At 62.5% G+C, this 13,941-nt stretch overlaps 1 protein-coding gene across 1 annotated transcript; it reads right to left on the reverse strand.

The window, feature by feature from the left end:
- Nucleotides 1–10,212: 10,212 nt before the first annotated feature.
- ELFN2 (extracellular leucine rich repeat and fibronectin type III domain containing 2) lies at nt 10,213–12,739 on the reverse strand. Its single transcript, XM_047066677.1, has one exon. It carries the CDS (start codon nt 12,737–12,739, stop codon nt 10,253–10,255), a length of 2,487 nt encoding a protein of 828 aa, XP_046922633.1. The 3' UTR covers nt 10,213–10,252.
- Between the last annotated feature and the right edge of the window lie 1,202 nt (nt 12,740–13,941).

Consider the following 13,941-nt stretch of genomic DNA (forward strand, 5'->3'; position numbering starts at 1 on the left):
TGGTCCATAGCACACCCACCCCCTTCCCTTCTCACCCTCAGAACTACCCCACAACGTAAGGGATCTCGTATGATGCCCCCCCAACCCACATGCCCAAGCTCAATATGCCCCAATGCGACAGCTTCCCTGCTTGGGGTGCCCACACGGGTGGCACAGTCTGCCCTTGGGAGGACAGAGCCTGGAAGCGGGTCTAGGGCCAACTGGGAAGATAATCTGGAATCGCAGGTATTTCGAGCAGGGCCTAGAAGTGGGGAGGGCCTGGGCATGTACATATGGGCCCTGCAGAGTTGTCGCCCACGGGGAGGAGCTGGGGGCTAGAGGGCCAGAGCAGGCCCTCTGATGTCCGCAGCCCAAGGCAGGGCCCCTCCTGACCTTGGACCCATCTGCCTCCTCCCTTCCCATCCCTGGGGCCCAGTCAAAATATCATTAAGACCCGACCTCCATCCTCCCAGGTCACACACGCCGTGCTCCCTGTGGCCTGAGAAGGCTCTCCCCATCCCCTGCTTTCTGGACTTCACCCTTCCCATCTTTAAATGAAGGATCCGTAACAGAGAGCTCGGCAGTAACCAGGATTTTACCAGCAAGAATCAGAATACAGGGTCTGATGGGGCTTGGGACGTCTTCACATTAAGGTCAAGACTCAGGACCGGCAAGGCCCTAGACCTCTTTCAAAACTGTCCTCCCTCCACCCTCGTTGGCCTACAGGTTGAGAGGTCCCGCAGTGCCCTACCTTGGCCTTGGGCTGGTGAACCTTGACCTGAGGGGCCGTCTGGAAGATGCTGTCTAGAGGAACAAGCAAAGCTTGGGAGCAAACTGGGCCTGGGCGGGGGGGGGGGGGGGGGGGGGGGGGGGGGGCAGGGGTTTCCATCCCAGCCCGCTCTGGGTGAGCTGTGCCAGCTCAGGGAAATTCCTATTTCAGATCCTGTTCCCCCAAACGTAAAACAGAGCTAAAGCACATACTTCGCACAGTTGCCATGGGAATTAAAGGCAACTGGGTCCGGGTGCGCGCTAGACGCCAGACGGGAGGGAGGGACGGGCCCGCCCCCCTGCAGGACACCTGCTGGCACTGTGGAGCCAGAAGCGACAAAGCACCTGCGTCAAGACCATCTTGAAGCGGACGGTCACAGGTGGTTTCGCTCTGCAGGTCACATACCCTTCAGAGAGCTGTGGGAACGGGTAATGAGGCAGAGGGCGTGGTTCTGCTTCTGCGCCCCGCCCCCTGCCCCTCCCCCCCCCCTTGCCGCTTCAGCAGAGGAACCCTCAGCCCCTTAGCAGCTCCTATGGGCATCTGCCCGGTAGCCTCACAGGTGCCCTTGAGGGAAGTCCATCTGGAAAGCACAGGCTCGAGCCTGGGCCCTCTGTACACCTGCTGGGTCTCTGCTCGTAAATCCTTCTGTTGAAATTAGCTCTAGACAATTCTGTTCCATGCGACAGAGCCCACACCAAAGTTGACGCATCTACGGCGCTCATGCCTAGGAGATGGGGGTATTGTTTGCCAGAACAAGAGGGGGGAAGGGGCAGAAGGTGAGTTTTATGCCCTGGGCCGTTACAGATTCTGGTGGGTGTCTGGAGGTTGCCGGAAGGCCCGGGAGGCAAGAGTGTTGAGGTCAAGGACTTTTCGAGGCTACAACTTCCCACGTCCCCACCGCTGTCATTGCGTAAGCCCCTTCACACGTGATCTTGCTTAGTTATCAGCTTGGCAAGAACCACGAGGACCGGAGACGGGCTGTCAAGAGATGCGGGGAAGGGCTGTTTTAGCCCAGGATGGATTGGCGACAGGGCTTCCCATTGAGAGGGGAGCTGGGCAGGACTGGGAGCGGCGAACTTGGCACCGCGGAGAGGGGAGAAGAGAGAGCAGGCTGGGGCCCCGAGCCGAGGGAAGGAGGAGGGGCAGCCTCCAGCCCTGGGCGTCACCTAGAGATTGTACCCTGCCGATCAAGCCACAAAACTCTCCAGGCAGGAGTAAAGGGGGGGCAGGTGGTCCTGAGTGGACCACCGCCAGGGGCTCGGGTGCCAGAGACCCTGCTGTCTGGGACCCGCGTCAGGATGTCCTGGGACCCAAGACAAACATGAAGGAGAGACGCTTCTAGAGCTCAGGGCCTGAGGAAAGACCCCACGGCTGAGTTCCAGCAGGCAAGGCTGGAGAAGGGCCAGGAACAGGGTCCAGGGGTAGACCCACAGGAGGAGGAGGAGGAGGAGGAGGACACAATGCGGAAGCCCAGAACCTTCCCCTCCGCCTCCCGTCTGGCACCGGGTCTCCTTTCTTGCAGGTAAAAGGCCCTGTGGAGGTGGCTCCTGGGGGCTGAGCATTCACCCATGTGGAAGCCAGAAAATGCAGGAGTTGCCAAGCTACAGATTGGGACCTGCAATCCAGGACATAAGTGAGTTGGGGCCAAGAGAAAGTCCAGACCCAGAACTGGATTCTCCAACCCTATTATCTAAAACTTCGAGAACGCCTCAGCTGCTGTGAAATTGCCTTCAGTACCCTGCTGCCAAGAAGCAGACTTCCCGGGCTTTTCTGGAGGAAAAGATAGCTATGTTCCATTCTTATAAATGACGCAGAAGGAGGGCTCAGGCAGGGCGAGGGGGAAGTCAGCTGTGGGGGTGAGGGGGGTAGTTGGCCCTGAGCCTGAGCTGGGCAGGGGACCCTGGGGCCACCCCAGCTGCAGGCCTGAGCTGGCAGAGCTCCTCAGACTCCAGTTCTGCCCCCTCCCGGAGCCCCTCCCACAGACGTGCCCCTCTCTCCGTCCATCCGACAGTGCAAGTTCATAGTGAACCTTCCCCCAGGGAGCAAGACATTGGCCGCTTGAAGAGCCAGTAAACAGAGGTCTCCAGAGATCTTGAAACAGCAGCACTGAGGGTGCTTGAGGGCAACTGGGAGGAGACAGCAGGCCGGTTGGGGCGCAGATAGGGGCTTTTCCAGAAGGATCCTGCGGTCCGCACCAGGGACCACACCAGGTCACTCTCAGGGAGGTGAAAGGGATCACAAAAGACCCATGGGCCAAGAGCCACGAGGACCCCAGGGACTGCCGACCCAGGACCAGAGGTGGCCAGGGCCATGACTTCAGAGACTTGCCTCTGAGAACCAGGTGAGACCCAGCGATGTCCCCGGTGCCCTTGGGGCACGAGGGCTCATTGTGCAGGCATCCCCAGAGGGAGAGGTTCTGCTGTTGCGAAGGGAAGGCGGGAGCCTGGGGGAGGGGAACTGAGCCAAGCCAACTGAACGCTGGCCAGCAGCGATGACAGGGTCACAGGATAACCTTGGGACTGTGAACACCTTCAAACGAGGCCCGGACGGAGCCCAGGGGGACGTCCGAGGAGCACCTGGCGAAGTGGGAGCCCGCGTATGTGGGAGGAGCGTTCATGAGTCTTGAGGCGGCAGCAGTCCTGAGCTGACAGCTCAGGGCTGGGAGCACCGGATGGGGCTGCAGATTTCCTGGAGAAGACAAAGAGCCAGGTCACCTGCAGGCACTGGCTTGAGAGAGCCCCCGCTTATAGAGGGGACAACCCAGAAAGCGTAAAAGTGGGGTCTCCTCTGTCTGTAGCGCCCAGACCCCGGCCCCGGCCGACATCCCCACTACCTCGCAGCTCAGCCAGTGAGGTGCCCACAAGGCCGACCCACCGGGTGACGTTTGTTTCCTTCCTGGAGGACAACTTCCTCACCCCGGGGAGAACTCGATGTCACTAGAAAACAAAACGTGTCACATCTGTACAACTAACGTTTGTGTTAAGATATCTGGGCATATTGGGGGCGCCTGGGTGGCTCAGTCGGCTGGGCGTCCGACTTCGGCTCGGGTCATGATCTCATGGTTCATGAGTTCGAGCCCCACGTCGGGCCCTGGGCTGACAGCTCGGAGCCTGGAGCCTGCTTCCGATGCTGTGTCTCCCTCTCTCTGTGCCCCTCCCCACTCATGCTCTGTCTCTCTCTGTCTCTCAAGAATAAATAAAATATTAAAAAAAAAAGATATCTGGGCATATTTAGTGTTGTGGCTATTTGTGATATTTGCTCTTCAAGGCACCGGTGTCCTTGAAATTCAAATGGATTGTGTACAAGGAATTAACTCAGAATTGTGATTTTCCTTGAAACACCACTCATGTGATAAGAAGATCGGTACATGACAAGAAGCCAAAGTCACCCCAGGAGCAACCAGAAATTTGCCAGGATGTAAGGTTTTGTTTGTTCTTCAAATAAATGAAGTATTTAAAAAGGAAATCAGATGTACTGAACCTCGGGATAAAATCTGGGGGTCGTTCAGGACATTTGGTTAATTGCCTTTGCCAACAGGACCTAAATTAACCCAAATCCCCTTAAATGTGAATGTCAAAATCTACGAGATTTATAAATAGCACAACTTCTGGGCTGAAGTGAAAAGGTAAGGGGCTGTCCTTGAGAACACCTTCCAAATTCCCAGCAACGGCAGATTACCCTCTTTATTCTCCAGGGAAGGCCCTCGGGGGTCTGGGGAGCCCGGGATAGCAGAAATGGAAGGGCCTGGACTGTCCTGGAACCCCCAGGCTCAAGCCCACCTTCGGTCATGGCTTCATATCCTTGGGAATAATAAATAGGAACCCTCCAAGAGGAAAGGCCCGTGATGATGGAGACACTAGAAGGGTGGCCCCGAGCCTGAGCTGGGCAGGGGACCCCGGGGCCACCCCAGCTGCAGGCCTGAGCTGGCAGAGCTCCCCACCCTGAGGGCACAGAGCAATTAGAAGCAGGCCCATGGGAAATCGAGGTCCTGCGCCACTGGCTAGGGGCCATAATCCCCGGGCATCAGCCAAGACTTAGTAATGCCCACGCCCTGTCCATCTCTCAGGTCTGACTGAATGCAGCCGACGATGGAGGCCGGGCCACCAGCCAGGGGAACGACAGCAGCTGGCAGAGGGCCCCCCCCGGTTTTCAGGAAGAGAAGCCATCAAGGCCCCCAGCCCGCCAGGCTTGCAGGGTGTGGGGGGGGACAGTGACCCTCTAGTCTCCTGCTGGCCCCTGCCCTCCGGCAGACACACTTTTGTCCTTGGCCATGGGTGGTGACTGCCCATCCAGTGGGCCCCATTTCCTCACCCCCGTGTGTGAGGCTCTGGTGAGAGCCAGAGTGGGGCACGGGGGCACCAGAAAGTGGGCGTTCTGGGACTCCCAACCTGGCGGGGGGTGGGGGTGGGGAGTGGGCAGCGGGGGCGCGGGGGGGGGGGGGGGCGACATTCAACACAGACCTTGGCCCCATCGTTTTAAATAAGAAATTTATTGCAAATATAGAAATTGATTCTCTCCATACAGGAATCTCCGAGTTGAGGAAAACAATTTCGTGCCATTCAGTTTAAAACAGGAGATTGGGGAGGGGGGAGAGGCAGGTAGAGGGAAGAGAAAGTAAATGAAGGTACCCCCCTAAAAGAAGAAAAGGAGAGGTTTCGGGCCCCCCCCCGAGGAAGGAAAGGTCCACACACAGCTAGGGTTCACAGGTCGTAGCCCAGGGTAGCCCCTGCCGTACCCAAACCAGGTGCCAAGCCGCAGGGCCCACGGGGCTGGCGGCTCCTTGCGGAGAGAGGGAGGGAAGGAGGGAGGCAGGCGGCGAGGAGGGATCCCCCTGCCCCCATCCAGCCCTGTGCTTGTTTGGCGAGGGGCAAGGAAAGGAAAGGGAGGCCCAAGGCTTCCCACCCACCCTCTTTGACCCCCTCTTTCCCTCCCTACTGCTCAGCAGCAGTGAGGGACCTTTAGTGAGGCCTTTGGGGCAGGCATGAGAGGCAAAAAGTGTAAATACTAGTTCTGTCTTCAAGGGGGAAGGACACAGGGTCAGAATAGACAAGGAGCACGGCAGCTCCTGGGGGGGGGGGCACTGGGGAGAGGAAATCTGGGGGCGGGAGGGGAGGAGCACTGGGGGTCAGACAAGCCCCACCCTTCACACTGGGCCAGCGTCAGTCAGCCCTGCCCCTCGGGGGTCACACCCCTCCCCTGCTTCCACCCAGAAAGACCCCCCAGCCCCCCTCCCCGCTTGGCCAGGAACGGGGCGGGATGCTGAAGGGTAGGCTCCCTCGGAGGGGGTGGGACCCATAGTGGAGGCGCCTGAGGAGGTGCTTGGGGACATCCAGCCCCTCCTCCCCCTCTCCCTCTGGCCTCATCTTCATCTTCACAGCCGGTGGACTAGTCCTCTGAGCTTGCCTCTCGGGGGTGCCCCGAACCCCCCTCTCCATTCCATCACCCTGTTTTCATTCTCTTCACAGTATCCCTTGCCCGGGGAACGTTTTGTGGCTGTCCCTTCTCTGCGTGTAAGCCCCTTACAAGCCGGGACCTATGACTCGTCCCCCATGCCCGGGCCCCTTCGTGGACTCAGCCTGTCCCTAACTGGTTTCGAGACCCTAGAAGATTTCCTCCTTTCCCTTTCCTGAGCTTCTGTTTCCACTCTGTGAAAATTTCCAGGAGTGGGGACGGGTGACTTACTCCCAGTTGGGAACCTTAGAGACCTGCGGCCAGGCCCAGGCTCTCCCCCGCCTCTCTGGGGCTAACGCAGGCCTCCTCTTCTTCGGAAGTGGGTCTTTCCACTCCCACCACCCTGCAGATAGCCCCATCACCTCCCCCAGGCCTGCACCGGCCCCTAGGAGGGGTGCGGAGGTGAGGGGCCTCCAGCAGGCAGGGGCAGGCCCCGGGCCCCCTGAGGAGGGGTCACGCCAGACTAAGGGTTTCTTTGCCCCTCCAGACCTCCACTTTTCGCCTCTAGAAGGTGCCAGCCCTCCAGGTGAAAACAGACCCACTGACACCACTCCCCGGGGACAGGCACCCAGGAATTTCCTCTGGAGATTCTCTGACAGGGACAGCAAGCCCAGGCACGACCCAAGGCAAGGGGGCCTCCCCCAGGAGGTCCAGGGCTAAGCACCCACATCTCCGCCAGTCTCCCCAGTAGCCCGCCCCGTTCCCTTCTCTCCTGGCTGCCCGCCCTGCTAGCCGGTGGCCCCGGGCTGTGGCCCAGGTGCACTGCGCTCATGGCCATTACAAACACAGGGCGTCAGCAGGCCGGACTCTTTGACATAAATGATCATTTGTCTTCCGTGGCTATTTTGCTCCCCGCTGGGGAAGAATTATCCTGAACCGGACACAGGACACAGATGCAGGAGAGCCTCCAGGGGGGGGGGCTACAGTGCACTGGCCCCCTTCCCAGATCAAGGGAAAGCAGCTGAAGCCCCAAGCCTGGCTGGGAGGCCAGAGGCCCGACTCCAGTCCTATTCTGCCTCCAAGATTGGTACCATCTAGACCGTGAAGGCTGGTTTACCTCCTGGAGGGAGGGGCAAGACCCTTGCTGTTAAGATGCGGACCTATCCTTAAGGTCCCTGAAGTGAGATGGTCTGAGGTTTTTACAGGTCTCTTCAACCAGGAACGATGGGGGAATGGCGAGGGTGGGGGTCCTGCTGGGAACCACTGCCCCGCCTCACCCCACACCGTGGGACGCTCCCTCTCCAGGGAGGCCAGGCCAACCCTGGGCCCCAGCTGCTCCCCTGGGTCCCTCCCTCAGGGCCCCAAGCTTCCTCTGAAGCCACCCATGAAGCCCCCCCGAGCTCTTAGGCCCCTGCATTCAGCCGTGTGACTGACCCCCTCCCCCAACCTGGTGGCCAAATCACCCAGCCCCTCCCTCTCCGGGGGCCCCCGACTCTTTCACCCCCCCAAAAATGTCAGCAAGTGGGACACAGAGGTCCTCCCACGCTCCCTTCCCTGGGGCTACCCTTCCCCGGCAGAGAGGCGGGGCAGGGGCGGGGGCATGAAACTGGGGACCCAAGGGGCGAGGCGGCACTTGTGGGGCCCCACGCGCAGAAAGACAGGAGACGGGTGTGGGACAGGGGCTGCGTTTTGGTGGCACCTGCTTTGGGTCTTTTGCAGAAGTGGCCCCACCCCAGGCTTCAAGAGCTGCTTGTCAGATCACAACAGAGGGAGTGGGGGCAAGAGGGGGGCGGCAGGGGGGGGGGGCCCGGGAGTCCGGACGAACTGGCACATACACGACAGATGTTTGCTCAGAAAAATACAGTAAAATCGTCATGCAAATGTAACGGGAATCTGCTTTCTCACACCACTGGCTCCGCCGGCTTGCTCCTCTCAGTTTTGCCAATCTGGTGCGAGGAGGGGTGGGGGTGGGGGGCAGGTTTGGGGGGTTGAGGGAGGTCTGCTCCGCACATCCATGCCGGCCCCTCCCCTCCACTCCCCAGAAGAACGGTCCTCTCTTTGCAAACGTCACCCCCGAAGTGAGCCCTGGGCTTGGTCTGTCCCCCACGTGGGTGTAAGAGAGGTGCTCAGGTGAGCCCTAGTCCTCCCCACAGTCCTCCCCCAGACTCTACCCCGGCAGGAAGATGGCTAGAGCTCCCCCGCCCCCACCACAGGAGATAGCACTAGCTTTCCTGATCCGAACCCCCACCCCCCAACAGTACAGGTCTTGGTCCCATCCCAGTGCCCACCCTCACCCCACAGCCACACTCTGCAAATCTCAAGAAACCCAACTGGGTGACAGGCCAGAGGCCGGGGTGGGGGTGGGGGGCCCAGCAGGGGTGTGGGGAGGGCCGAGTGGACCCCTCTTCATCTTGAGGCGGGCGGGGAGCCAAGGAGCACATTGGCAGGTGGGCAGAGCTATAGTTGTCCCCACCCCCAGTGGCCCACATCCTAATCAAAGGTGAAGGGCCCCTCAAGCACCCGGACAGTGTGTTTAAGCCCCCCTAGTCTCAGGACCCCAGATCTGCCCCCCGCCCAGACTCAACCCTGGAAGCCCCTAGCTGTTGAGAAAAGGCCGCAGCCCCCCTGGCCCTGCCTTCCCTTACCACCCTCTGCCGCCCCCACTGAGAGAGAACCCCCAGGAGCCCAACAGTCCCAACTGCCAGGTCCTCGGTTGCCATGGCGACAGAAGCTGGCCGGGAGAGGGAGGGGCCCCGCCAACCTGCCTGCTCCCCCCGCCCCCAGGGGTGAGGGGGGGGTGCTTACTGTTTGTGCTTTGTTCGATGTTGGGTGGGGGTCAGCAAGGGGGGGGGGTGGGGAGCCGCCATTTCCATGGAAACATGGGAGCCCCCTCCAGCCAGGGGGTTGGGAGGGGTGGGGCAGGGGATGCACGGGTACAGCCAAGAGCGGGTGGGTAAACCCAGGAAAGCCCTCCTTCCTCTGGGCAGGCCCAGCTGCTGCCCTGAGATCCCGTAAGAGGAGTCGGGCAGGTGGGAGGCCAGGATGTGGGGGCACAGGCAGGAAGGCCCCCATTATACCCTGCCTCCCCCACTGCTCCCAGGCATCACAGTTCAGGACCACCCTTCTGGGATGAGTAGGGGTCCTGGAGGCCCAGAGAGGCTGGGGGGCTGGGGCAAGGGGCCCCGCACCTGAGAGGCGGCGGCGGCTGGCCCCCCTGCTTTCTCCTCAGACCCCCATAAGCAGCTCCCAGGCCACTTGGAAGACACTTGAAGGGGGCTGGTGAAATTGCCCCGTGCCTCTGCTCCTTTCGCATAAGCGAGACCTCCCGTCTCTCTTGGGTGCTGGCGTGGGGGGGGGGGTAAAGGACCCCCGCACGATGAATCACGGCTCCACGCCCAGGGGGCACGGCCATGGGGCTTTCTAGAAAGGAAGAGCACCAGCCTGATTCTCAAGTCCCTCCGCCCCAGGAAACCGCAGCTCTGGAAGGGGGTGGTGGGCTGGCGAAGGGTGGGGTGGGGAACAGCACTGGGCTTGAAAGTCGGGAAACTGCCTAACCTGACACGTGGCCCTGGGGCTATCCCTTCCTTTTCTCTGGGCCTCGGTTTCCCCCACCACAAGGAAAGGCCATGATGCCCCGAATCTGCCTGGCGCCAGATCTCCAAGCGACCTGTCCCCAGATGGGGAGACCCTCTTCCTGCCCCCCAGACTCCCCTGCCCCCAAACCCGGCCCGAGTCCCAGAGCCCCCAGACCCCCACACACCCCCTTCTGGCTTCCTGGCCTGCGCCCCCTCCCAGCCCCGCACACCCCAGCAGAGTCCCTGGGCAGCACAGTAAAGATGACTGGTTTCGGTATCAGTGTGTAAACTTTTAAGGAGAACGTGTCTTTGTTTTCCTGTCCGTTATTGTCGGGTGGGGGTTGTTCACAGTCAGGTGGTGGTCAGGTGTGTGCGTGGGTGCGTGCGTGCGGGTGTGCGTGTGCGTCCGCTCCTCGGCCCCGGCCCCCCCTCCCCCGCCCCCCCCTGCCCCGGCCTCCCCCCTGCCCGGCCGCCCGGGGCCCTTCCCCTCGTGCCCCCCCGGGGCCCTCCCCCTCCGGCCTCACCGGGAAGGAGAGGGTCACAGCTTCTGCTGGGCCGAGACCCCTTTCCAGTAATCGAGGATGTCGTGCAGGTCCTCGTCCTTGGCGAACTGGACCTTCTTGCGCAGGGCGTGGCCGGCGGCCACGTACACCTCCTCCCGGTGGTGCTTCTTGTAGGGCCGGAAGCGCTCCCAGATCTTGTGCGTGCTCTCGGAGGAGTACTCAGGGCTGGAGGAGTAACCTGAGTAGTAGTGTCTGGGGGAGAGCTGGGAGTAGGCGGAGTCCCGCTTGGAGCGGGTCAGCGGCTTGAGGAAGGACACGCGCTGGCTCAGGCTGTCGGCGCCCTCCTCGTAGTACAGGGCCGGGAAGCTGTGCCGGTGCTCGCTGCAGTGGTAGGCGGGCTTCACCTCCAGGTGATGGACCCCGCCGCCCCCGCCGCCGCCCCCGCCGCCCCCGCCGCCGCCCGCGGGCACCAGCGGGAGCCGGTCCAGCGGGCTGTTGAGGGGGCTGCCCTTCTCGATGTACTTGGAGTCGCCCTTGGCCAGCCCCGCGGCGGCCGGGTGGTCGGGCACGTCCAGGCTGAAGACCTTGGCGCTCTTGATGGAGCCGCTGGACGAGACGCTGCAGGTCTTGCGCGCCACGGCGGCGTCGGCGCTCAGCTGGCGCTGTAGCGGGTGGTGCACGCTCTCCTTGTAGGGGGGCGAGAGGAAGCTGGGCCGCTCCAGCGCCCCGGGGGCGGCGGCCGAGGAGGCGGCGGCGGCGGCGGCGGCGGCCGCAGGGAGGGACTGGCACTCGAAGGCCAGCTCGGGGTCGCCGCCGCCGCCGCCGCCTCCCCCGAGGAACGAGGCCGCGTCCAGCTTGAGGGCGTCGATGCAGTTGTTAATGATCTGGTTGACCTTGTCCACCTCCTTGGCGATGGTGGAGATCTCGGCGGCCGAGCCCTGGCCGTTCTCCAGGTCCGGGAGGTCATCCTCGGGCCGGGCCAGGCCGTCCCCGCCCGCGCCGGTGCGCACCTCGATGTAGTTGCCCTTGGTGGCCACCTTGGGCGTGTCCAGCCCGGCCTCCAGCCCCTTGGGGGCGGGAAGCTTCTCCCCGATCACGGAGGGGATGGAAGGCATGCAGGGCACGGGCAGCACGGGGGGCTCGCCCAGCTTCTGGGCGGCGTGGACCACGGAGCCGGCATCCACGTCGGCCCCGTAGCGCATCTCCAGGATGGTCTTCTTGACCTTGACGGACTTCTGCTTCTCCTCCTGCATGCGCCGTTTGCGCAGGCAGTAGTAGACGGCGCCCAGCACAATGACCATGCCGAAGAGGCAGCCCAGGATGGTCATGATGTAGTGGGTGGTGGTGGAGGTGCTGGGCGCCAGGTCGCCGGGGACGGGGTCCCGCGTGGCGAAGGTCAGGCAGGTGTGGTTGAAGCGGCGGCTGTTGCGCAGCGAGGTCACGCAGAACGTGTACTCGGTGTGCGCGCGCAGCTTGTCGAGCGTCACGATCTCCTTCTTGTTCTTGAGCGTCATGACGTCGGAGAAGTAGCTGTTGTTGTACTGGACCAGGACGTACATCTTGCTGTAGGGGTGCGGGATGGTGACCACCAGCGTGGCCGAGGTGAAGGCCACGTGGTGCAGCTTGATGGCCGGCCCCGCAGACGCATCCGTGGTGGACGAGGCCGGCGGCTCCACCGACAGGATCTCGTCGGGGTTGAAGCCCGAGTTCTCGTCCGGCTCCCGCTGGGCGTCGGTGGAGTAGGGCGTGGGGTGGCTCGCGGGCCGGGCGGGCAGCGAGCCGTTGCGGCACTTGGCCTGGAGCACGGTGATGGCGTTGAGGCTGTGGTAGGGCCGGGGCACCAGCAGCGGGTAGCCGGCGAACTCGCGCGGCGACTCGCACTGCAGGCGGTCGTAGTTCTTGGTGACGTTGTTGAAGACCACCAGCCAGGCGAGGAAGCCGAAGAGGTCGCACTCGCAGTTGAAGGGGTTGCCGGCCAGCTCGCACACCATGAGGCTGGCCAGGCTGGCGAAGGTGGCGCCGTCCAGGCGGCTGAGGCGGTTGGAGGACAGGTCGATGCTGATGAGGCTCGGGCACTCGGAGAAGGCGGCGGGCGTCACCACCTCGATGAGGTTGTGCTGCACGAACAGGAACTGCAAGCGGCCCATGCCGCGCAGCATGCCCTCGGTCAGGTTGCTGAGCTTGTTGTAGCCGAGCTGCAGCACCTGCAGGCTCGACTGGCCCAGGAAGGCGCCGTCCTCGATGTAGGAGATCTCGTTCTTGGTGAGGTTGAGGTCGGTGAGGTTCCCGAAGCGGTTCAGCGACGAGTAGAGCACGGCCTTGAGCTTGTTCTCGTTGAGCCGCAGGTCGTGCACGGTGCTGTTGATGTGCTGCGGGATGGTCTCGTAGGGCGGCTGGTTCTGGCTGCAGATGGCCAGCCACACGTACCCCTTGTCGCCCTCGATGAGCCAGCAGTCGGCGCGCACGGCGCCCGGCCGGCACACGCACAGCAGCGCGGCGGCGCACAGCCCCAGGCGCAGCATGGCGCCGGCCGCGGCCCCCCTGGAAGGCCGGGCTCGGGGGGGAGGGGCCGGGGCGCGGGGGACCTAGCAGCGGGAGGCTGGGGCTGGCGGCACAGTCCTCCCCGGGGCCGCCACCATCTTGGGGGCGACCCCCAGCGCGGGGGGCCCCGGGCGAAGCAGACGCGGCCCGTGCCAACCGCGGGGGGGTCCGCCGGGGGCACTACCAGCAGGCGCCGGGCGCCGTGACGCGCCCCTCCGCCTGTTTCCGGGAAGGTGCACAGGTTCTCAGGACTCGACTTCCTCTCCCTCCTCCTCCTCTTCCTCTTCTTCCTCCTCCTCCTCCTCCTCCTCCTCCTCCTCCTCCTCCTCCTCGGGTTCCGGGCTCAGAACTTCAGACGATTCCCACGATTCCCATGGGAGGCTGGAGAGTGAGCCTCTGAGGAGGGAGCTCGAGAGACGGGGCAGGAAGGAAAGGACCCATCTGTCACCTGGCTCCTGAAAAGCAGCACCGAGAGAGGGGGACAGATCAGTGAAAGCTCAGAACAGCCCCACTAAGCTCCAGCACAGGCCCCTGTCCCTTCTCCACCCCATCCCGCTGGGCATCCCGGGTGCCCGCAGCACCCTAGGGTCCCTGTTACATAGAAGAACGGGGGTGGGGGTGGGCAACGAGAGGGAGGGGGGGACCGAGAGGTCTGGAAGGAAGGAGACAGAAGAAACCAGGAGTAGGGAGAGGGGGACAGAATCTGCGGACGGTGGACAGAGAAGGGAGACTGGACGGTAACAGGTTGGGTGCACACACACACACACACACACACCAGCACTCCTGTCCACACTCGTCCACCTGCCCGCACAAAGACCCATATGCCCACACCTGAGCCAGAACACCACAGCATGCCCACAGTCTCATGTTTGACAAATGGGCGCGTATACACATGACCATATACCCAAGCGGGCACCTTCCAATCCAGATAAGGAATTAAGAAGCCCGGCAAAATGCCTCCTCCCCTCCATGCCCAAAGATAAATAATTCATTTGTTGTGTAACCGCTCCTGTTCCAAAAATAATTCCCTTGTCTCAGCTTCCATGGGGGAGGGGGAGCAGAGTGGCATCGCTTTGGGCGCCCCCCCCCCTCAAGCAGGGGGACGCAGAGGCCGGGGTCTCCTGCAGGGGGAGGGCGTGGGGAGAACTCATCCTACAGGCAGGAGCAGAGCAGAGGGAGAGAG

The sequence above is a fragment of the Lynx rufus genome, unplaced genomic scaffold, assembly GCF_022079265.1.
Source record: "Lynx rufus isolate CCGP_SWC_20201006 ecotype Redwood Valley unplaced genomic scaffold, mLynRuf1.p SCAF_7, whole genome shotgun sequence".
Lineage (NCBI taxonomy): Eukaryota > Metazoa > Chordata > Mammalia > Carnivora > Felidae > Lynx > Lynx rufus.

Coding starts and splice junctions, on each gene's coding strand:
- ELFN2 (XM_047066677.1), bottom strand. CDS start 12,739: ATGCTGCGCCTGGGGCTGTGCGCCGCCGCGCTGCTGTGCGTGTGCCGG.